The 21,573-nt window shown below is 57.7% G+C and overlaps 4 protein-coding genes across 14 annotated transcripts in view; 2 read left to right on the top strand and 2 right to left on the bottom strand.

Moving 5' to 3' along the window:
* On the top strand, positions 471-5,756 carry EXOC3L1 (exocyst complex component 3 like 1). 2 transcript variants are annotated; one of them, XM_003126935.4, is made up of 14 exons: positions 471-569; positions 870-1,055; positions 1,231-1,434; positions 1,520-1,739; positions 2,283-2,895; positions 2,975-3,092; positions 3,227-3,352; positions 3,452-3,552; positions 3,751-3,861; positions 4,577-4,706; positions 4,804-4,926; positions 5,010-5,165; positions 5,257-5,381; positions 5,456-5,756. In XM_003126935.4, exons 4-14 carry the CDS (start codon positions 1,640-1,642, stop codon positions 5,643-5,645), a joined length of 1,893 nt encoding a protein of 630 aa, XP_003126983.1. In that variant the 5' UTR covers positions 471-569; positions 870-1,055; positions 1,231-1,434; positions 1,520-1,639; the 3' UTR covers positions 5,646-5,756. The 2 variants fall into 2 exon arrangements, with proteins under 2 accessions (XP_003126983.1, XP_013853710.1); XM_013998256.2 differs by having other exon boundaries at positions 1,274-1,434; positions 5,456-5,689.
* On the top strand, positions 6,128-14,767 carry KIAA0895L (KIAA0895 like). 5 transcript variants are annotated; one of them, XM_021094033.1, is made up of 8 exons: positions 6,145-6,243; positions 8,247-8,439; positions 9,071-9,696; positions 9,779-9,922; positions 10,183-10,315; positions 11,552-11,857; positions 11,954-12,051; positions 13,130-14,767. In XM_021094033.1, exons 3-8 carry the CDS (start codon positions 9,127-9,129, stop codon positions 13,292-13,294), a joined length of 1,416 nt encoding a protein of 471 aa, XP_020949692.1. In that variant the 5' UTR covers positions 6,145-6,243; positions 8,247-8,439; positions 9,071-9,126; the 3' UTR covers positions 13,295-14,767. The 5 variants fall into 5 exon arrangements, with proteins under 5 accessions (XP_020949694.1, XP_020949692.1, XP_020949695.1 ...); XM_021094034.1 differs by lacking the exon at positions 6,145-6,243 and adding an exon at positions 6,250-6,736 and having other exon boundaries at positions 13,130-14,765; XM_021094032.1 differs by lacking the exon at positions 6,145-6,243 and adding an exon at positions 6,250-7,577 and having other exon boundaries at positions 13,130-14,765.
* LOC100523672 (heat shock factor protein 4) overlaps positions 14,768-21,573 on the bottom strand; it is a 9,599-nt gene continuing 2,793 nt past the window's right edge. Inside the window, exons 7-13 of one of the 6 annotated variants that reach the window (XM_013998232.2) lie at positions 21,278-21,401; positions 20,567-20,672; positions 20,403-20,468; positions 20,205-20,274; positions 15,861-16,163; positions 15,397-15,702; positions 15,159-15,304 (exon numbers count right to left, since the gene is read on the bottom strand). In XM_013998232.2, coding sequence (XP_013853686.1) covers positions 15,297-15,304; positions 15,397-15,702; positions 15,861-16,163; positions 20,205-20,274; positions 20,403-20,468; positions 20,567-20,672; positions 21,278-21,401 — 983 coding nt within the window. In that variant the 3' untranslated portion in view covers positions 15,159-15,296. Of the gene's footprint in view, positions 15,305-15,396; positions 15,703-15,860; positions 16,164-18,842; positions 19,045-19,338; positions 19,428-19,619; positions 19,934-20,204; positions 20,275-20,402; positions 20,469-20,566; positions 20,687-21,277; positions 21,506-21,573 lie in introns of those variants that run through there. The other 5 variants (XM_021094037.1, XM_021094039.1, XM_003126939.5 and 2 more) reach the window with 5 other exon arrangements.
* FBXL8 (F-box and leucine rich repeat protein 8) overlaps positions 19,620-21,573 on the bottom strand; it is a 9,824-nt gene continuing 7,870 nt past the window's right edge. Inside the window, 5 exon segments of the mRNA XM_021094046.1 lie at positions 19,620-19,933; positions 20,205-20,274; positions 20,403-20,468; positions 20,567-20,672; positions 21,278-21,401. The gene's annotated coding sequence lies outside the window, so the exon portion shown is untranslated.

The raw sequence follows: 21,573 nt of genomic DNA, 5'->3' as shown, positions 1-21,573 counted from the left end.
CCTGAAGGGTGGATTTGGGTGGCAGCCAGTGTCCACTACATTGTTACTACCTAGTAGTCCCTTCCACGGCTCCCTTTAACTCTCAAGACAAACACAGGTTTTCTAACTCTTCCACCCCTCTCCGCTACCACCCCTCACACACCTTCCTCACGACAGCCTGTGGTCTCTTGCTTCTCTGCAGAGGTACACACCTGCCTCTGAAGGGCCCATCGAAGCGATTTTCACACAGTGACGTCGTTCAACTTTGCAAAGCTTGCGCTCCATGCAAGCTGGGGCCATCTAGTTCACGTCTGTGTGCTGAGCACTAAGAGGTCTTAGGCTGCTCAAAACTCAGTAATCACAGGCGTACACCCCCCTCCCCCCAAGGAAGTGGCGCCCAGCCCTCCCCACCCCGTCCCACAATGCAGATGCTCTTTCCTGTTGGGAATAAAGTACCAGAGACTCAGCTTCCTTCCTTTCTGCATGTGGCCTTGGGGAGGGCGGGACCTTGGAGGGTGGAGGCAGCTCCTGGGCAGGGAGGTGGGACAGAGGCTTCCTTGGGGAGAGGAATTTTCCTGCTGCTTGCCAAGGTGTGGGCCTCGGGAGCCAGTGGAGGGAGTACCCAGTTCTGCCCAGAGGGCTGGGGGAGAGGGCCAGCCTCAAGGCTAAGGCTATTTGTGGGGGAGGGAGAACTGGACGCCTGGTCAAGGCTAGAGAGTCCCGTATCAAACTGTCCTCTGCAACTGAGAGTGCGAGCGGAGCGGTGTCCAGTGACGGCCTGTGCCTACCCGGCTTCACTTGGCATCTGAGGGGCAAAACTGAGAAACCCAGCAGGCGAAGGCGTCTCAGGTGCCTCCTCATCACATCCACCTCCCTCGCATCTCCTGAAGCGCTTCCTTAGGAAGGCCTCCTCCTGCTCAGAGGGACCTTGACAGAGGCTGCAGCTCAGAGGAGCACCCACTCTGCCTGTGCTAACCTGGACCACCTCACCCCCACTCCTGCCTCTGCTCCAGCTTCTCCAGGGCCAGCCATGGACTCAGCAGCCAACAACAAAATGCAGCCTGCATTTCCCCCGGGTAGGAGCCCTTCTGGGTGGGCTGAGGGAGGGATGGCCTCAAGAAAGATGGGGGTGGTGGGGTTGAGTCTTCCCTGCCAGGTCTGGTCGGAGAGCAGGGGAGAGGTGGGGGGGGATGGGCTCTGGGGGAACAGGCTGAGTAGGGGAGCAGATTCGGTGGCAGCCGCTTCCTGTAGGCCCTGCCCAAAAGATGCGGCTGCCCAGGCTCTTCCTGCCTAGGACCTGAGTGGCCGGAGCAGGAGAGGGCGGAGCAGCTGGCCCGGGGTGCAGCACTCAAGTGGGCCTCAGGTGTCTTCTACCGGCCGGAACAGCTGGCCAGGCTGGGCCAGTACCGCAGCCGCGAGGTGCAGCGGACCTGTTCTCTGGAAGCACGCATCAAGGTGGGCCTCAGGCAGGCAGGAGGCAGGAGTGCTGGGGGCGGGCTGTGGGACTGGCCAGGCCTCACTGGTGGCCTCTCTCCCCCAGTCGGTGGTGCAGTCCTACCTGGAGGGTGTGAAGACTGGTGTGTGGCAGCTGGCCCGGGCTCTTGAAGCCGTGCAGGGAGCCCGTGAGGCCTTGGGCCAGGCCCGTGGATTGCTCCGGGATATGGCCGAGGCTGCAAAGACCCTAGAACCCCTTCAGAGGCAGGTTGTCCAGCACAAGCAACTGCAGGCCATGTCTCAGCTGCTGCCCCGGCTGCGAGCTGGTGAGTGTGCAAGGCCCTGGGCCTCAGCCCTCCAAGAGCTAGTCAACAAACACCACCACTGATCAAGGGGCTGGGGCAGCGGTGGGAGACCGCGTGGAGGGACACACCGGGGACCTCCCAGACAGTAGCTCGGGCTTTAAATGGCATATGAAGCAGGGTGCACATTAGCTCATGCTGGGGTGCCCAAGCATGGAAAGTCGGAGTCAGGACTGACACCCAGTCAAGTGGCTCTAGCCACCTTGGCTGTTAATTTATTGAAATATTTCTTAAACAGGGTAGATGAATAGCCACTGGCATGGCCCCTGAGTTCCTCCCAGCCTTCCCTCCAGGCCCCCCGACTTCCTTATGTTCCATCAGCTCAAGGGTTTAAGCCTGGCTCACCATGCAGCCCTTCCTGGGTCCTGTGAGATTGGCCATGCTCTACTGTGCTGATTATTGAATATTTTACACATCACCCTGCCCCCAGGAGCTTTGCATCCACTGCTGTAACCACTGCCCAGGTGGGAAGGCTGAGACCCAGGGCTGTCTCTTCTCCCTGCTTAGTGCCGGCTGCAGTGGCCCACACACAGACCCTGATTGATGCCCAGCGGCTCTTGGAGGCATATGTGAGCCTTCGGGAGCTGGAGCAGCTGCAAGAGGAGACTCGGGCGCCTCTGGGGGGCCTGGAGCTGCCAGTCTTCGAGGGGCTGGGTCCTCTGGCCGAGGCTCTGGGCCAGGCTGTGGAGGAGGCTGCAGGGGCTGCGGGGCATCTGGCACGAGAGGACCCATCCCTGCTGGTGGCTGCTGTCCGTGTGGCAGAGGTTGATGCTGGACACACAACTTCCCTGGAGCAGCCCCCCCGGAACTGGCGGCAGCGCTGTTTGCAGGCACTACAGGGGGGCCTAGAGCGGATCCACTTTGGGACACCTCTGCGGCCTGGGCCGGGGGCTCTAGCAGAATGGCTGGAGGCTCTGCGGGTGGCTCTACCAGCTGAATTGGCCACAGCTGAGGCCCTAGTAGCACCTTGCTGCCCACCACACTACCAGGTGGTCCAGCTGTGGGCCCACACCCTGCACAGTGGCCTGCGCCGCTGCCTGCAGCAACTTTTGGAAGGGCCTGAGCTGGAAGCTGCTGATGCCTTCACCTTACTGCACTGGGCACTGCATGTGTACCTGGGGTCAGTGTTCTCGGGGCAATGGGCAGTGGGTGGATCAAAGGCTGGGGGCTCAGTGTTACACTGGGCCCCCCATCTTCAGTCCAGAAATGATGGGGAGCCTGGAGTTGGGGCCTGAGGCTGATGTGTCTGATCTGGAGCCCCTCCTGACCCTGGAGAACATCGAGCAGCTGGAGGCAACATTTGTGGCCAAAGTCCAGGTAAGTAGTTGGGGCTCCGGCTCAGAGCAGCTCTGCCACCAGCTGTGGGCCTGTATCTGTGAAGTGGCACGTCTACCTGTCTCTGGTAGCGTCAGTGCCCTGCTGCATCCTCTGTGCCTTGTCCCTTTCCCCAGGCGAGTGTGGCCCAGTGGTTGCAGAAGGCACTGGATGGGGAGGTAGCTGAGTGGAGCCGAGACCAGGAGCCTGACACAGACCCATCTGGCTTCTATCACTCACCGATGCCGGCAATTGTGCTGCAGGTGGGTGAAAAGTGGTGAGGCAGGCGGGAAGATCTTGTAGGGAAAGGGAAGGAGGGCAGGACTAGGACTTCGCTGATGGCTGCCCATCCCTGCCTGTAGATCCTGGAAGAGAACATTCGAGTAACCAGCATGGTCAGTGAGTCACTGCAGCGGAGGGTGCATGGCATGGCTCTGTCAGAACTGAACGCGTTCCTGAGGAGGTCTGCCAAGGCACTGACCCGCTCCCCACCCCTGGTCCTGCTCCTGGGGCAGCCCTAAGGGGCTCCGAGTGAATTAGTCACACCCGCGGAAAAGGGCTCTTTCAAAACAAGGCCTTGGGTTTCTTGGAGGCGGGGGCCAGAGGACTGGGGTTGTGCCAGAGTGACAGCAGGTACAGGAACCACATCTACTCTTTGCAGCTTCAGTGATGCTCTGATCCGATTCTCCCGAGACCACCTCAGAGGGGAAGCAATGGCCCCTCATTACGTGCTCTACCTACTGGCCACCCTCAACCATCAATTAGCACTCAGGTACCAGGAGACCCCCAGAGAACCCCACCTTCACTAACCTCTAACCGAGCACCTATTAGGTATGGACACAGCTCACACTAGGCCTTTAGGAATTTTGGACTCACACAGCTCTGGGATTCCAATCCTAGTTCTGCTAATTACTAACTACGTGACTTTGGGCCAGTTACCTAATCTCTCTGAGTCTTGCTTTTCTCATCGGCAGTAAATGGGTAATCATGGAAATCTTGAGAATCACATAAGCGATGTGAAGTACCTACCACAGTGCCCGGCACATAGTGTCAATTATACATTCATTCAAAAAATATTTAACAAGGCCCTACTCTTTGCCAGGTAATATCTGGGGTTACAGCTGTAAACAGAACAAAACTTTCCCTTCCTCTTGAGCCTCCTGTTCTTTGAGGTGGGGGGCAGAAGACAAACAAGTCAATGATTTTGACTCTGCCCTTACCGAAATAGAAACAGAAAGACATGAATTTCTCAAGGTCACACCATGAACCAGAGGCAGGTCCAGCTTTGGCCTGTGAGCCTTCTAGCTCGCTGAGCCCACCGCTCCTGGCCTCAGTCCAAGGCCCAGGCCTTCAGACGTGCGCGGAACCGCCCTTCTTGTCCCCTCACGCTACACACTCCGCCACTAGGTGGCGTCCAAGTGGCTAGACAACCGAGAGCCTCTTGGGCCTTGGCCTTGGTCCTGAAGCCTTACTTTTGGTCGGTCCAGTTCCTCAGTGTCCGTCCTGCAGCCCGACTGGGTGGCCCCAGGGACCCTGGCTCCAGTGGAGGCAGCGCTGGACGAGTTGCAGAGGAGGATCTGCCGCCTGGTGTTGGAGGCGCTGCTAGCGGAGCTACAGGTGAGGCTTCAGCTGGAGATGGGGGTTTCTGCAGAGAATGCCAGGTCTGAATCGTCCCTGCAGCTGTGTTTTTGACCATCCTCCGCCCTGATCCCAGCCCCTGTTCGAAGCTCTACCTTCGCGCCGGTGGCTGTCGAGCCCGGAGCTACTGGACGATGTGTGCAAGCGGACGGCGCGCTTCTGCCAGGACTTCCGACACGTGCGGAAACCCGCGGTCCAGGTGCGCTTGGGGAAAAAGGTTAGGGAGGGGTGAAAGTGCTCATGGGAAAAGGGTCCTGAAACCATTCGATCGAGCTCCCGCAGCTGCTGCTGGCCGAGGCGGAGCACATCGTGGTGCTGCAGTACCTACGTGCGCTGATGCAAGGCCGCCTAGTGTGCCGCAATGCCGAGGAGCGGACACAGGCGGCCGAGCGCCTACGGCAAGATGCCGCCCAGCTTCAGGAGCTTTTCCTCAGTTTGGTGAGAACTCCTTGAGCGAGCAGATGGGAGGGAGTCTCGGTGGTTGGGTGGGGGCCAAGGGCTGGCGCGAGATCTATCCCGACGTACTCAGGGTCTGGAGGAGAGCGTTCAGTGCGCGCCGGTGCTGCTCGCCCTGAGGGAGTTGCTGAACCTCCGGGACCCCACACTACTTGGCCTCGAGGTGGCAGGCCTGCGGCAACAATTTCCCGATGTGAGGTGCGAAGACAGCCCGGAAGGGGAGAAGGGACGCGGGCGGGGCTGGACGGGGCTGATGCACCTCGTATCTTCAGCGAGGATCACGTCTCCGCCCTCTTGGACCTGCGCGGGGACGTGTCGCGAGAGCAGCGCCTGGCCGCACTCAGCTCCCTGCAGGTCGGCCCACAGCCATCGCCCCAAGCTGGACGCCGCGCACTCTTCAGCCTCGTGCCAACACCTGCACCCCCGCTGTCTTCCTGCCTCCCTTCGGGGTCCTGTGCCTGACCTCCAGCTGCCTGCAAAATAAAGCTACGGCCCCATTCACGGCCTGGATGTGTTTGCTGGAGAAAGGGGGAGGAAATAAAAGTGCCCGCGAAACTCGGGGGACCACGTGCAGTGACGCGCCTAAGGTACCATGGCTCCAATTCTGATACACGGCTGTGCCCCACCTATCCCGGCATTAATCCTGTGTGGGCTGCTTTCCCAAGTATCTGGGCTTCCGCTGCTGTATGCGAACTACATCCACACATATCCGCGCATCGGCAACGAGCTCGCGCCTCCTGGGTCCGGAGTCGGACCTCTGAGTAGCGCTTGAAGCCGGGAAACCTGCTAAAGCCCTCGTCGAGGGGGCAGGCTTAAGATAACGCCCCTCCCAGGGGCGTGACCCGATGGCTAACATCTCCCCCTCTGCTCTGCCTGGCCCCACCCCGCGCCGTGTTTTTCGGCGCGTGCGGCCGAGAAGATTGACGCGGGTCCGTGCGCCTTTGTCCGAGCGTGCGCGCGCCCGAGTGCGTGCGTCACTAGCGTCGGCTCCCGTGGGTTGGGTGGCCGGCCACCGGTGTTGCGGAGCGGGAACGGCAGCAGCAAGAAGAGGAGCGAACAGGTGGGGGCGCGGCACGCGGAAGGAATTCCCCTAACCCTGAGGGCCGAAAAGGCGTTGGACTCGACCCCTACTCATCTACCAGGGAACCCCGATCCATTGTCCTCTGGCCCCGCCCTCCATTGGGCACGCCCTGTGCCCCATCCCCCGCCACTTATTGGCTGTAGATCACGCCCCTCCTCGATCTCCTCGTCCCCATTGGCTCTTCTTCCACGTTATCCTCTCCCGGAGTTTCTTATTGGTACAGACCACACCCTCTCATTTGTCAGACTCCGCCTTCAGCCGGGGCTCCTCCCACAGCCATCTTTCATTCATTCTGTATCTAGTGCGGGGTACTTGGGTCATGAGGGTGAATCAGACACGTCCCTGCGCTCAGGGAGTTCAGGGGATAGTGGGGGGACACGGACCGAGGCTCCGACAGGGACAGCCTAGGGTGTTAAAGAAGCTGCCTAGGCCCTGGAAGCCTTTAAGACGCTGAGAAGGCTTCCCAGAGGAGGTGAGGCCTAAACTGAACCCTGAAGAATGATTAGGAGTTTGCTACAGGGAGACATTGGGAGGGCATTCTTGGCAGAAAGACCTGAGACATGAAAGGAACACAGGCGAATTCTGGTAATTGCAAAGAGGTAGGTCAAGTGAAAGATGGGGAGGTGAAGGGGGTTGGTAAAGTAGAGGCCCAGAGACCAGCGAGGAATCCATAAAAGTGTATAGTTAGCTGAGGGGAGGGAAACTTGAGACCTGAAATCTTTTCCATCAGTTTGTCACTAGGCAGAGTGCAGGGAGGGGGAGGGAATCAGATCCAGATGGGGAAGCAAAGTGCAGGGAAGGAATGATTCCAGTTCTGACATGGAGAAGGGCTCTTGGTTTCAGATGAGCAACTGCTTGGTTTATTGAGCAACTGCTCTGGGTCAGGTACTGTTCTGTAGACACAGCTGTGAACACTGAAAAGGAGAATACAGATAACTAATCATATATACTGTACTTCAGATGATGATAACTGCTTCAGAGAACAATAATATGGGGAAGGGGAGGTATGGTGGAGAGGGCAGAGGAGGTTTACTACTTTATAAAGGGTGTGTTAGGGAAGCTTTTCTAATCACATTTGTACAGAAATCTGAGGAAAGAAAGAGAATGACGCCTTGTTACAGGAAGGGAAAGCATTCCAGACAGGAGACATGTTCAGTTTGAGATGCCTCTTCTACATTCAGATATAGATATTGAATTGAGAACTGGCAACATTAGTCTGAAGTTAATGGAAGAAATTGGGGCTGACATATCTAAAACCATGACAGTGGATGAGATCACCCAGGGAAGGAGCGTAAATGAAAATGAGGACAGAGGTTTGTTTTTGGTTTTTTGTTTTGTCTTTTTGCCTTTTCTAGGGCCGCTCCCTCAGCATACGGAGGTTCCAGGCTAGGGGTCTAATCGGAGCTGTAGCTGCTGACCTACACCAGAGCCACAGCAACTCGGGATCCGAACCAAGTCTTCAACCTACACCACAGCTCACAGCAACGCTGGATCCTTAACCCACTGAGCAAGGCCAGGGACCGAACCCACAACCTCATGGTTCTTAGATTCGTTAACCACTGAGCCACGAAGGGAACTCCGAGGACAGAGTTTTTCAAGTCCTGGGCATTACAGTGTTAAGAGGTCAGGAAGATAGGGATGACCAGCAAGGAAAACCAAGAACAAACAGTCAGTGAGCTGGGAACTACATTCCAGTGTATTTGAGAACCAGGTGGAGAACTTAGCTAAGCCCAGATGAACTGATAAACTTTGTCAAGTTCTACTGATCAATATGAAGATCACTGGTGACCTTGGTCAGATCAGTTTTGATGGAGAGTGGGGGGAAGCCTAATTGGAATGAAATTGATGAACAGGAAAGAAGGAATTGGAAACTGAATGTGGATAACGTGAGGTGTTGTGCTGTCTTGAGAAGCAGCTGGAGGGAGATGCAGTGGAGCTGGAAGAGTGTGGGGTCAAGCGAGGGTTTTGTTTTGTTTTTTAAGATGGAGAAATAACAGTGTGTGTTTATGCTGATGGGAAGAATCCAGTAGAGAGGAAGACATTGATGATGTGGGAGAGAGGAGAAATGCTGGAATTATGTCCCTGAGCAGGCAGGAGAGTTTGGAGGCTGGAACCATCAGTCAGTCTCTGGGGAGAGACTGGAATGGACTGAGCCCTGGTACAGTCCAATCAGGGGTGAGTGTCCCGACACTGGCCTTGGGTGACCACTAGGAAGATGCCTCTGATAGGAGACAAACCAGGGGCTGGCTTGGATTTGCTGAAGTTCCCCTCTGCTCACTGAAAGCTGATTCTGATTTGGATTTGAACAGATGGTCCTGATGGGGGAAGAGCGTGCCAGGTGGCAGGGGTCGGGGGAGACTAGCAAAAGCAAGGGCCACACGGGCATTCAAACTGTGTGAGGCCCAATGGGCTGGAGGATGTGAGTGGAGCCCAGTGAGAGGGACAGTAGTGAGACCCCCGCAGCCGTCATTCTGGCAGCTCAGGTTACACGGTACCAAGCTCCCAGTCTGGCTGGGCATTGAGCACAGGGATTAGAATCATGAGTAGGCACTTAGGCCTTGCTCTCAGGAGCTCACTCGCTACAGGCATTTGAGTAACCACCACCAAGCACCACCTGCTTCCCCCTCATCCATCTTGCTTGGGTGAGCTTGCTGGAGGGAAGGGACACGGGGGTGGAGGTGAGGGGGCAGGTGAAGACCTGGCATCAGGTCCTAGGCACAGCAAGGGCAGTGTGGAGCACGGGGCCTCCCGGTCCTCAGGCCACACCCACTCATGCTGGCCTCCACCTGCCTTTCTGTGTCCCCAGAAGTCGACAGTGTGGGGAGTTGGAGGAACCCGGCTGGATGTGACCCCAAGGACAGAATGGTGCTGGACTCAGGGGCTCAGGTGTATGAGCAGGCACCCCCCAGCCCGCCAGCCAGTCCTTCATCCTTGGGCCATAGGCTGAAGCCCTCAGACCGAGATGGGACAGCACTCTACCCCTGGCCTCAGTCCCTGGCCTTGCCACTGGCTCTGTCAGTTCCCTCAGCCCTGCGGCCCCAACCTGAGCTGCAGCCCTTCTCTGAGCTGCACTTGGGCATCCGTGGCCACATGCGTCGCAGTGAGAGCACCTACACTGTAAACAGTACTGGCCGGCGGGGGGGCAGCACCCAGGGTCGGGCCCCACCTGGACGGGGACGGGACCCAGGTGGGGGCACCCTGCGCTCTGCAGCCTCCCTGCCTCACATTGCTAAGACTCGAAAGGATGCAGGCCGTGGTGGCAGCAAGAGCCCCTGCATGTTGGTGGCTCTGCGGCCAACCAACATGGACCGTGAGCGGGACAAGTTCTTCCAATCCCATTATACCTACAACCCACAGTTCGAGTACCAGGAGCCCATGCCTACAGCTGTGCTGGAGAAGTACTGTGAGGCCTCCGGACAGTTCATCCATCAGGTCAGTCCAGACTGCCCACCTCACCCTGGCCCCAACCGCCTGAGAGGCCTGGCCTGACCTGCTACTGCGGCCCTTTGTGCAGGCAGTTGGCATCATTGAGGCTGTCTTGGAGAAGTTTGGTACCTATGAACACTTCGAGGCTGCAACTGGGGGGCAGCTGCTGACCAAGTGCCAGATCTGGTCCATTGTGCGCAAATACATGCAGAAGGAGGGCTGCGTTGGGGAGGTGAGCTCGTCCTGCCTGCAGGGACCCTTTTCCACATGCTCCAAATCAGGCTCCCAAGTGGGCAGTGCCAGGCTAGTTCCACACTGGTAAAACTAGTGACTGCAGGCAAGCCCCTTTCCCTGCCCCTGCCCCAGTAAGGTGGGAGCTGGCTCCTAACGGAGGTGGGGAAGGATGGATGTCCTGGCCAAGTGTCCAGCCTGGCTGCCCTTGCACACTGGCCCCAGGGCTAAGGCCACAGCTCAGGGCTCTCCCACCTGCAGGTTGTGGTGCAGCTGAGTGAAGACCTGCTGTCCCAGGCAGTGATGATGGTGGAGAACAGCCGACCAACACTGGCCATCAACCTGACTGGAGCCCGCCAGTATTGGCTGGAGGGCATGCTACGACACGAGATAGGTCAGGGTGTGGGTAGGTGGGTGGGTAGGGTGGAGAGGGGGCTGGGACATGAGGAGGGCAGTGAGGGGCTCCAGTAACCCCACCCGCTCTCTTTTTCCCCATTCCTTCCGGAGGTGAGTCCCTTCCCTTTGTGACCAGCTCCCTCCTCCCTCTGGCTCCCAGACTTAGGCCATTTCATTTTCTGGGCTCACCTCCATTTCTTGTTCCTTTTGGGCGTCTCTTCTTCCCTCTACTTCCTCTCTGATTGCCCTTGATAGTGGGGCAGGGCTGCTGAGGCCCCAGACAGGCCAGAGGGAGAAGCCTAAGGGTCCCACTAGCCCAGCCAACAGGCAGGCCCTCCAGAATGGGCGGAAGTTCAGATCCTGGGATTGGAATTGGCTGAAGATACACAGAGCTGTGTGTACGAGGGACTAGGCCAGGCTGGGAAGGAGAGCATGGGACATTAATTACTATTCTTTTTTTTTTGTCTTTTGTTATTGTTGTTGTTGCTATCTCTTGGGCCGCTCCCGCGGCATATGGAGGTTCCCAGGCTAGGGGTTGAATCGGAGCTGTAGCCACCGGCCTACGCCAGAGCCACAGCAACGCAGGATCCGAGCCGCGTCTGCAACCTACACCACAGCTCACGGCAACGCCGGATCGTTAACCCACTGAGCAAGGGCAGGGACGGAACCCGCGACCTCATGGTTCCTAGTCGGATTCGTTAACCACTGCGCCACGACGGGAACTCCTAATTACTATTCTTTTCTATCTGTCCCTCCTCATCAAGAATCCTGCTGCTCTGGGCAAAGGTGGTTTTTCCTGGGGACATCAGCATGATATGGGCATGCAGGATGCAGGGGCAGGGTGGTGTGTGAGTTCCTGCGTCTCTAGAGGGGGATGGTGGGCAGTGTGAATTTGGGAGAGGGGTGTGTGTGTGTGTGTGTGTGTGGCTGGCAAGCAGTGTGAATCTGGAAGAGGTGTGTGTTTTGTGTGTGTGGCTCGGTCGGTGGCGGAGGAGTCTTGCATGTGAGACTATGGGTCCGTGGGTGCAAGTTCACCTGAGAAGGATCTTCATGCTGCCTACGGTTGGGTGAGCCTGCGTTTTGGGGAGGGGAACTTGTGTGAGAGCCTAGTTTGGGGGCATACGGATGCGTGAGTCACTGGCTAGGTCCAGCCATGCAGAGCAGGGCCCGGGCTGAGCAGGAGGGTCTCCTGGATGCTCGGCCCAGCACAGCCTCCCCCTCGCTCTCCCCATAGGAACTCATTACCTTCGGGGCGTGAACAACGCCCAGCAGCCTTGGCACAGCGCCGAGGGCCGGCTGCAGTACGGGCTGCGGCCCGCGAACCCCACCGAGGAGGGCCTGGCCAGCCTGCACAGCGTGCTCTTCCGCAAGCAGCCCTTCTTGTGGCGCGCCGCGCTGCTCTACTACACCATCCACCGTGCCGCGCGCATGTCCTTCCGCCAGCTCTTCCAGGACCTGGCGCGCTACGTGGAGGACGCGGACGTGCGCTGGGAGTACTGCGTGCGCGCCAAGCGCGGCCAGACTGACACCTCGCGGCCGGGTGGGCGCCCAGCGGGGGCGTGTCCTGATCTGGGGCGTGGGTGGGGGTGAGGCTGGAGTTTGGGGCTTGGGGCTCATGGCCCTCCTGTGTCCACAGGCTGCTTCAGCAAGGACCAGGTGTACCTGGACGGCATCGTGCGCATTCTGCGGCATCGCCAAACCATTGATTTCCCGCTGCTGACCTCGCTGGGCAAGGTGAGGGGCTGCAGGCCTTCAGAGGTCCCAGCCAGCTCTCTCCCTCACGGCAGTGTTCCCTGGGCCTGCGATTGGAACTTGACTGAGGACCGGGTGCCACGCCTCTCTGGTAAGGGGATCGTGGCTGGAGGTGAGCACAGGAGATGAAATGATAGTCTAGCCGCCAATATAGTGCCTGACCCAGCCCACAGATGTGTGAGTGCAGACCCTGAATCTCAAAGGAGGTGAGCACACCAGGCTAAGGGAGCAAACAGGGCAGCCTGGGGAAGGAGCCTGGGGAAACGGCCCGGAACCAAGTACCAGGCACAGAGTAGGTGGGCTAGGCTGAGGAAGGCAAACTTCATCCAAAGCAATGGAGAATCCGAGGAGCTTTAAACAGAAGAGTGGCAGAGATGTTTGCTTTATAAGTCTCCTTCTGTTTGTCATATGGGAGGGAGAGGCCTAGGGAAGGGAGTACAGGGAAAGGAGAAGGAGCCTTTCCAATCACTTTTGCAGAACTGATGGTGTTCTGGCCCAAGCCAGTAGTGGCCATGCAGTTGAAGAGGCAGGGGCAAGCTAGAGAGATCCTCAGAGAGTGGCCTCCTTTTTTTTCAGGGTTGCATCTGCGGCATATGGAAGTTCCCAGGCTAAGGGTCGAATCAGAGCTACAGTTGCTGGCCACAGCAATGCAGGATCTGAGCCGCATCTGCAATCCACACCACAGCTCATGGCAACGCCAGATCCTTAACCCACTGAGCAAGGCCAGGGATCGAACCCCCATCCTCATGGATACTAGTTGGAGTCATGTCCGCTGCGCCACAACAGGAACTCCCAAGAGTGGACTCCTTTTGGGAGTTCCTGTCACGGCGCAGTGGTTAACGAATCTGACTAGGAACCATGAGGATAAAAGAAGGTGTTGAGAGAAAGAGAAAACCCCCAGCACTGAGCTTCGGGGTACATAACTTTGGGAGTAGATCAGGAGAGGACAGGGAGGAGTTCCAGGAGCAAAGGGCTATGGGCCATTGCAGGAGAGGTGGGACAAGCTGCATGAAAGCCAGGGTGCCCTGCCCACCCTTGAGGCCCGGCTTCCTTCCTGCAGGTGTCCTATGAGGATGTAGACCACCTTCGGCCCCATGGGGTGCTGGACAATACCCGGGTGCCCCACTTCATGCAGGACTTGGCGCGCTACCGGCAGCAGCTGGAGCACATCATGGCCACCAACCGGCTGGATGAGGCAGAGCTGGGCCGCCTGCTGCCTGACTGATGCTGGTTGAGGGCTACAGGCAGAGGCCCTGGACAAAGGGCTCAAACTAGTCCCCAGAACATGAAGCTGGCTGCTTGCTCTCTGCTTCCACAGCCTGGATGTTTCTTGGGGAATGGGGAGGGCCGGCCTCATCAAGAGAAAGAGCAGCAACATCAGAAAGTTTGTATCCCTTGGTAGCCTCCCTGGGGCGTGAGAGCCAACAGCAGCATGTCAGGCAAACGAAGTCTGCCCTCCTTGTCTCTAGCCATCTGTTGAGCACAGAGAAAGCCCGGAGGCAGAAGAAAGCTGGGCATGGGTGGGGATGGGGGGTGGTTAGGAAGTAGAAACTTGGTCTTGCATGAGATGGTTTTGGGTGTCTACCTGCTCCAGTCCTTTCCTCCCCCATCTGGTCCCTTGGTGCTCCTTCAGCTTTCACGCTGTCTACCTCTCACTGGGTCCTGGTGGGGGGTTCCCTTTTCCTGGGGTGATTGCCTGAGCCTGAGGTCCTGGCTTTGACACAGACTCAAGGGCCAGGGATCCTGGTAGTGGAGACCAGCCAGGCTGGGGTGCCCTTGCCAGCATTTTGCCTCTCCCACTGTCATGTATTTATTCCCGATTTATGTGCCCTACTTCCTGGGGCTGGGAGGCAGCAGCTTCCAAAGGTTCGGTGCAAGGAACAGGGCTCCTCTGGAAGGCACCGATTGTTCCTAGCTCTTTTCTTTTTGTTTGTTTGTTTGTTTGTTTGTTTTTTAGGGCCACGCCGGCGGCATATGAAAGTTTCTAGGCTAGCAATTGAACTGTAGCTGTAGCTGTGGCTTATGCCACAGCCACATTAACTCAAGACCTGAGCCATGTCTGTGACCTACATTGCAGCTCATGGCAGCACCGGATCCTTAACCCACTGAGCAAGGCCAGGGATCGAACCTGCGTCCTCATGGATACTAGTCAGTTTTGTTACCGCTGAGCCACAACTGGAATTCTCCCTAGCTCTATTCTTATCTCATACTCGCACACACACAGGCCTTGTGAGTTGAGCTGAAAGCTCAGCTGGCCCTGCCCCCTCCTGTGCTGGCCTCTGCTGTCCCGTCTTTACTGTACCTTCACAGCTGGTCTCTGGCAAAGGTTGGCATAGTCTGGCAGCAGCTGCATTCAAGCCTGAGGGGCAGGTTCCTAATTGTTCCAAGTCCTGAGCCCCTTCTAGACCAGGAGAGGTGCCAAAATAGATGATTTTTTTTGTTTCTAATTTCACCTGACTCAGCTATATGAGGTTGACCCAGGCCTCCCTGGGGCCTGAGGGCTAACAGCGGCATGCCAACTAAGTCTGCCCTCTTGGCCTTAGTTTTCCCATCCAAACACTTGAAAACAGCTGGAAAGTCCTTATTCATTTAGACAGTGAATATGTATAGTGCGCCTCCTGTGTGCCAGTTAACCGGTCAGAACCCTCACTGGGCTCCCAGTCCTGAGAGAAGCCAGACAATAAAACAATTACAATGATGTGTGTGGGCTCCGTCTATTTAAGATTCTTCCTCTTTCTCTCAATCTCTCCTCTCAAGGCTGTAAGCTCTAGCCCTCCCCTGAGTGGTGAGAAGGGCCCCTTTCCTGGCTTAACTGTGCCAGGCCCAGGGGCTTTCATGTGGATGGGGCTGATGACTACACATGCCCCCAAATGGTTATATGGATAAAAAGGGCCTTGGAGCAGAACCCCAGGATCTGGCCCTTGTCCCACTGGCGGCCTGGGTCTGGGGTCTCCAGGGGTACAACTTGGGCTACTGAGAAGGAATTGGGGCTGAGGACCGGGCCATGGGCACAGGGCTGCCCAGGTCATTGGGACTTAGAGGAACAGGTCCACACCCTAGTTTGTGGGCAAAGAGCCAGAATCAGAGTCTAGGCTGACCCTCCAGAGTTTATTCACCCTCAGTGGTAATGGGCCAGATGGAGCCTTGATGGAATCTGAGCCCCAGGAAGGCAGGATCCCTGATGCTATCCTGCTAGGGCATGGAGGGGTCTGTCAGTGCTATGGCCCTCAGGAATCTAGAGATGAAGGAAAAGTAGTAGTTAGTCAGGTAGAGTCCCTCCTCCGCCTCCCAGGCCATACCCTCCCCCAGGTTTGGGCAGCCTCACACCTTCAGACTCATCTCCCTCCTCGAAGTCAGGCTCTGGCTCCAGTTCAGGGTCTGGTTCTGGTTCTGCCTCTGGTTCTGGATCCATTTGGGGTTCCAACTTCGGCTCGGCCTCTTCAGAGGCCTCAGCTTCCAGCTGTGGCTCGGGTTCTTCAGGAGTTCCGGATTGTGCTGCCTCGGAGTCCTCAGGACTCTGGGTCTCGTCGCAATCTGAAGCTCTAGGCAGCCAGGGGCATGCGATCCCTGAGCCAGCTGGCTCAGGACTCCAGTGGCCTGGGCACGGGGGGTCGTAACTTCGTTCCCGGTAGCCTATGGCGGTGGTGGGAGTGTCTCAGGCTCAATTTACCTCTCTGCCGTTTCCTCTGCGCACGTGCGGGTCTTTGGGGAAGAACACAGCTCCCGCCCTCCCCCGCCCCTCCCCATGCCCCGCCCCCTCCTCTGAGCTAGGCCCCGCCCCTCGCTCTCACCGGTGCCCACGTGCTGCCAGTCCCAGGCGGGGTCGGGCGCGTGCACGGTTCGCTGGGCGCAGTTCAACAGTTCACGGCAGGCGGCCTCGCCCTTGCTTTGCACCAGCAGCAGCAGGCGACGTACCCTGCGCTCGGCATCAGGCAGTGCGTCCAACGCCTCGTACTCTGGTCCGGTGAGCACGCCCCGTGCCAGCAGCGCATCCAGCAGCAGCCCTGAGTCTGCCTGTAGCGTCTCTACCAGACGTTTCCGCTCCCGGTCGATCGTCTCTGACGGCCTCTCCTGCGCGTTGCCCATGGTGGGGGCTGCATGGGAGGTGCGGGGTGGGGGGAGGTAGTGGGAGTCGGAGCTCCCTTTCCCTCGACTTCTCTCCCAGGGCCCCAGTGAACACCTGTGGCTGGGGTTTGAGTTCAGCTCGACCTCGGCAGCAGGACAGCTACGAAGCGCAGTGCAGCACTGGGCCCATCCTCCTGCCTCCCTGGCCGCTTCTGTCCCGGCTCCTCCTCAGGCTTCTTCCTGGGTCCCTAAATGTCAACTGTGGCTCTCCTCCCCTCCTCTACGCTATCCCAGGACTTTTACCTACCTGATGGCTCTCCCCAAACAGGTCCTCTCTCCTGAGCTCCCACCACCTGCAGATCCCGCCATCAATTCAGGCTCAGTTGATCCAAACTAACTTCTCTTTCCCAACCTGCTTTCCCAACAAAACAGGCAGAAGGACCTACCACTGATCCTGATACCCCGCATCCAGCTTGCAGTCAAGTCCTTTCCTTCCTTAATCTGCCATGTGTTTCTGTCAACCTCACCACTAAGTAAGTCTAGCTCTTACTTCCAGCCTGGATCCTGCAGAGTTCCAGATCCCAAAGTGCTGAGGGCTCCCCCTGCTCCTCTCACCAGCTGGAGGAAGTCCGGGCTCCTTATCCTGACCGTGAGGTCCATCCTTGCGGGACAGGTTCTGCCCCTGCACTCCGTCACCAATACCGCCGTGTTGTAACACATGGTTTCATGGTCTCTCCTGGTTCCCTAATACCTGAGCAGGGAGACCTGAATTTTCTTGAGTCCTAGCTCTGACCAAGATCTCCTGACATCACCTGAGACCAAACTTGTCTCCCAGCTGCCCTGGGAATGATTCACAGCCATCCTATCCGGGCCCAAGTCATAAAAGCTAACTTCAAATGTTGATTTTTCACTGTTTTCCTCCACGGATCCTCTCATTTTGAGAGACTGTCTCCACCAAACAGCAGGTATTAGGCAGAAATTAACCTGCTTTGTTCTTTTTGTTTGTTTTATGGCCACACCTGTGGCATGTGGAAGTTCCCGGGCCAGGGATCGAATCACTGGAGCTACAGGCCTACGCCCCAGCCACAGACACACAAGATCTGAGCTGCATCTATGACATGCAGTGCAGCTTGTGGCTACCCTGGATCCTCAACCCGCTGAGCAGGAGCAGGAATCAAACCGCATCCTCACAGTGACAGCATCAGGTTATTAACTCTCTGAGCTACAAGGGGAACTCCACTTTGTTAACTTATTAACAACCAAGGACAATGGCCCATCTCCTCTTGGGTGTCCTGACCCAGGCAGCAAGGCCCTTGGCATCCAGAGGAAAGTAGGTCAGGCCCTGGACTAATCCCTCTCTCAGCCCATCTCCCTAGGCCTTGGCTTTGTCTGCAAAGCACCCTCCTGGGTCTCATCGTCCCTTTGGGGTCCCTCCTCTACTTCCTTAGCTGGTTCTAGGTCTGAGAGAGTAGATTTGGTCCTAGCCCCTATCCTGCCCCCCAGGTCTCTCACTACCTGGTGTCATGTTATGCATCCTTCATCATCTCACCCCTCCTGACCATTCTGAATGTCAGCCCTTTCCCTAGGCCATGAGCAGAGACCAGGACTACCCCGGCCCTCCCTCTCCCTTCATGTCCTATTGCGACAAATGTTGCTCCTCCACCTCTCAGTGAGTCTCTATCAGCATCTCCCTCAACTCCTCCATGGTCACCTCATCTCCTATGATAGTCTGTCTGAGTATCTCTCACTCCCATCCCATCACTCCCACAGAACTGTGACTTTGACATCTCTCTGGGGTAGGATTACTGTCCCCATTTTGCAGATGAGGAGACAGGCTCAGAGAGACCAAGTGGCAGAACTGGAATCTGACTTGCTCCAGCCTGAACTACAGGGTCTCCTGCCAAGCAGAGTATCAACCATAACTCCCTGTCCCCCACCCCCACCGGCCCATCAGAGATAATCCAGACCCTTTGGCTTGGCAGCAGTAGCCACCTCTCACCCCCTGGACAGCTAGATCCCCCCGCCCCTTCCCTGTACCACTCAGTCCTGGGAGAACTTAACAAGCCCCTAGCACTTCCCAAACTTGGCAGATGCTCTTCCCTGGGTCTGGAATGCCCTTTCCTCCCTCCATACTGTGAATCCACCTACGCTCCAAGACTCAAAGGTCCCCTTGTCTATCCACGTGCCTGAGTGTCCCAAGGGCAGACTGGGTCCTTCTCCTCTGGACCCCAGTGACCAATATATACCCTCACCACTAGACTTACAGCACTGTATACGCTGGACTCTGCCTTCTTTACTTGAGGCTTCGAGAAAGCCTCTCCCTCAGTCACCAGTGCAGGGAGAGAGGACACACTCTGTACAGATGCAGAGAAGGAGGGACCGGACTCCCTCTCACTTAAGTTATTTTCATTTTAGCCTCCTCCCCTCGTTACCCCAGCTGGTCCTGATTTCTGGGCCTCAGCGCTCAGAAGCGAACACTGAAGTTACATCCTTCAATGGTCACGGCCCAGATCCCTCCCGAAGCACCAGGCGGCTCCAGGTGCGGGGCGTGGGTCGCGGCCGCCCTCCCCACCTCGCTGCGCGCGTCCGTGTGCTAAGGGGCGGAGGTTGCGGGAAACTGCGGGGGCCTTGGCGCACGTAGGACCCTTAACGACCCTCCACCCAGTTCCAGAGCTGGAGTCCTGCGGGGAGGGGCGGGGCTCACAGACCTCCTCCGGGAGCGGCTCGAGCTGTCGGGGCGCGGATTTTGCCCAATCTCAGTTTCTCTGCCCTCCCCCAGAGAGGGGTAGGGGTGGAGCTCCCGGTCCGTGCGCTGCCGGCGGCCCCACTCTCCGATCGAGCCTCGGTGGGGCAGGAGATGACGAGGCAGAAAGGGCCGGCGGGATGGGAGTAGGAGCGGCGGCGGGGGCGGGGCGGCCGGGGCTGCCGGGAACCGGGAGGGGGAGGGGGGCGTCCTTCTCCCGACTCGGTGAGGCTGGGCGGGGGGCGGCGTGCCGGCCGGGCCCTCACGCCGAGTCCGCTTTCCCGCAACACTCTGGGCGGGGCGCACGGGAGGAGCCGGGGAGGGGACAGTAAAGCCCCTAGTACCCCAGCAATTCCCCGGCGTGTTTTGTTTAATTTCTCCAGGCGTTTTACACCCATTCTCTTGGCAACCCCTCTCTGCCTGTCACGGATAAGAAGGCCCAGAGAACAAGACCAGCTTACCCACGATCACAAAGCGGTTGGGCTGTGGTGCTGGATGTGACCCTCAAAGCCCCTGCTTCCCGGAGGTCGTAGTGGCCATTGGCCGGCCCTGGATCCGGACCTGGAGGATGGGGCCTAAGCCGGAGAACTAGGGGCAGGCTCCCCAAGCACTCTCTGGGGGCTCCTCGATTAAAGACTAAAGCTCTGGGATCAGGACGCGTCTACGAATGCAAAGTCACCCCGCCCCCACCCCCACCCATGACTTCTGTGCTCCCAGGTCGGTAGAGAAAAGAGACCAGAAACACAGAAAAAAATGCAGTTTTATGCAGGGCTCGGTAATGGAGAGGGGCTGCCAAGTAGAAGGGGCTTCACTCAGCCTCCGCCAGGGGGCGCAAGGAAGCCGAGCAGGGCGTGCTGCTGCAGGCCAGCCCTTCAGCCAGGCTGGCTTCAGAAGAGAGGGGGTCTCAAGAAGAGGGGTTGGCCCCTGGACCCAGGTAGGAGGCCCGGCTCTCGGGGGTGCTGTAAATGGTTACAGCTCCAGGCAAGCCGAGGGCTGGGCCTCCCAACGTCGCTTGGACGTCCAGCAGAAGAGGCGCTCCAAGCGCAGAGTCCTTCCCTAGGAGGAGTGGGGCTCTGCTCAGTGGGAAAAAAAGGTCACCTCCTTTCTTGGGGGAAGAAGAGCCTCATTCGATTTGCCCTCTAGTCAGTTAGGATGAAACAGCCACTCTCAACCTCCCACTGACCCAGAGGCTTAAGTAGCTTAAGCACCACTCTGTACAGAAACCTGGGGATTTCCCTTCAAAAACATCAATTGCCCAGCCCACCCAGTCACGGTAGGTCAGGCCAGTCAAGGCCTCCCCCAGGTCCTGAGTCACCACAATCCTTACCTGGGCCTGGAGAATTTAACCCCTTGACCGCCAGCTCAGCTTCACCCTTCTCTGGAACCAAAGGCTGCAACTGCATAAGAGAACCCCAGGAAGCAGGTGGGGAGGGGAACTGGGACTCTGGCTGAGGGAGGACAGCCCTGAACCAGAGGGCTTGCTCAGCAAGCCTGAACCCCTCCGCCCTCCCCACTCCTGTCTTACCAGGGACAGCTCCATGTCCAAGTCCATCAGAGTCCATTCTCGCCCTTGGAGGCTGGGACCCAGCACCTGGGGGCAGCTCTGGGTCAGTGGTGCCCTCCGCAGCCTGCTCAAACAGCTGCACACCACTGAGTCCTGTGCCCCTGCCCTGCTGAAGGTTTACTCACATCCAGCGGCCCCGCAGGCTCCACATTTTCAGGGGAGGGCCGAAGCAGCATTGGAGGCAGCAGACTCTCTGGGCTCCTGCCTTCCCTCTCCAGGTCCAGGGGTCCCCTGTGCATGGAGAACTACCATGGGCCTGCAGTGCCTACCTCCATCCCCCCCCCATCCTCATTAGGTTCCTAAGGAACCCAGATACATCAGGATCTAAATCTGATATCTAGAAAATGCCGCAAGAAGATCCACACACACACATAAAGAGACACATAGAATGCCTTTGCCGTCTCTCTTTGGCCTGAGGTTTGGGTTGTGTCCCTCCCTTTGCAATGATCAGTACCAAGGTTCTAAAAGTGTTGTGTACTTTATAATCTTTACAACCACCCCAGTAGTTGCATTTAAAATGCAGATTCTGGAGTTCCCTTCGTGGCCCAGCGGTGAACGAACCCAACTAGGATCCATGAGGATGCAGGTTCAATCCCTGGCCTCGCTCGGTTAAGGATTGGGCCTTGCCGTGAGCTGTGGTGTAGGTTGCAGACTTGGCTCGGATCCCGCATTGCTGTGGCTCTGGCGTAGGTCCAATTCAACCCCTAGGCTGGGAACTTCCATATGCCACACATGTGGCCCTAAAAAGCATAAAATAAATAAAATAAAATGCAGATTCCTGAGCCCTACAGAAGTGGCCCACAGGGCTTATAGTCAAGAATAGTCCATCTGCTCACCTGTCAGGAACCTCCCTGGGGCATCTTGGCTCAGGCTGTTGGGCATTCCTGGGCCCCTCAGGGCTGAAGCTCCCTTTTTCTTCCAGGATGGCCTGCACCACAGCCACAGGCAGTGGTGGGGGTGCTGTCACGCAGAAGTCACACTCGTTTGGGGCCAGGGCCAGCCCAGCCTCGCCTTCCCCCCCTGGGCTGGCCGGCTCTTCTTTGAGCAGTGCCAGGCCCTTCTCCCTGCACCAGAGAAAAGCTTCAACCAGACCCTGGCACTGACCTGGCCCCCTATCCCCACAGCCATCTGG

The sequence above is a fragment of the Sus scrofa genome, chromosome 6 (assembly GCF_000003025.6).
Source record: "Sus scrofa isolate TJ Tabasco breed Duroc chromosome 6, Sscrofa11.1, whole genome shotgun sequence".
Taxonomy (NCBI): domain Eukaryota; kingdom Metazoa; phylum Chordata; class Mammalia; order Artiodactyla; family Suidae; genus Sus; species Sus scrofa.
This window is presented reverse-complemented; position numbering and strand designations above follow the sequence as displayed.

Bases quoted from the DNA above. Each gene is read 5' to 3' on its own strand.
- EXOC3L1 (XM_013998256.2), top strand. From the start codon at position 1,010: ATGGACTCAGCAGCCAACAACAAAATGCAGCCTGCATTTCCCCCGG. The intron at 4,927-5,009 runs GTGCGCTTGGGG...GAGCTCCCGCAG, and splicing joins TGCGGAAACCCGCGGTCCAG to CTGCTGCTGGCCGAGGCGGA. The intron at 5,166-5,256 runs GTGAGAACTCCT...CGACGTACTCAG, and splicing joins AGGAGCTTTTCCTCAGTTTG to GGTCTGGAGGAGAGCGTTCA.
- KIAA0895L (XM_021094033.1), top strand. From the start codon at position 9,127: ATGGTGCTGGACTCAGGGGCTCAGGTGTATGAGCAGGCACCCCCCAGC. The intron at 9,697-9,778 runs GTCAGTCCAGAC...CCCTTTGTGCAG, and splicing joins CCGGACAGTTCATCCATCAG to GCAGTTGGCATCATTGAGGC. The intron at 11,858-11,953 runs GTGGGCGCCCAG...CTGTGTCCACAG, and splicing joins GACTGACACCTCGCGGCCGG to GCTGCTTCAGCAAGGACCAG.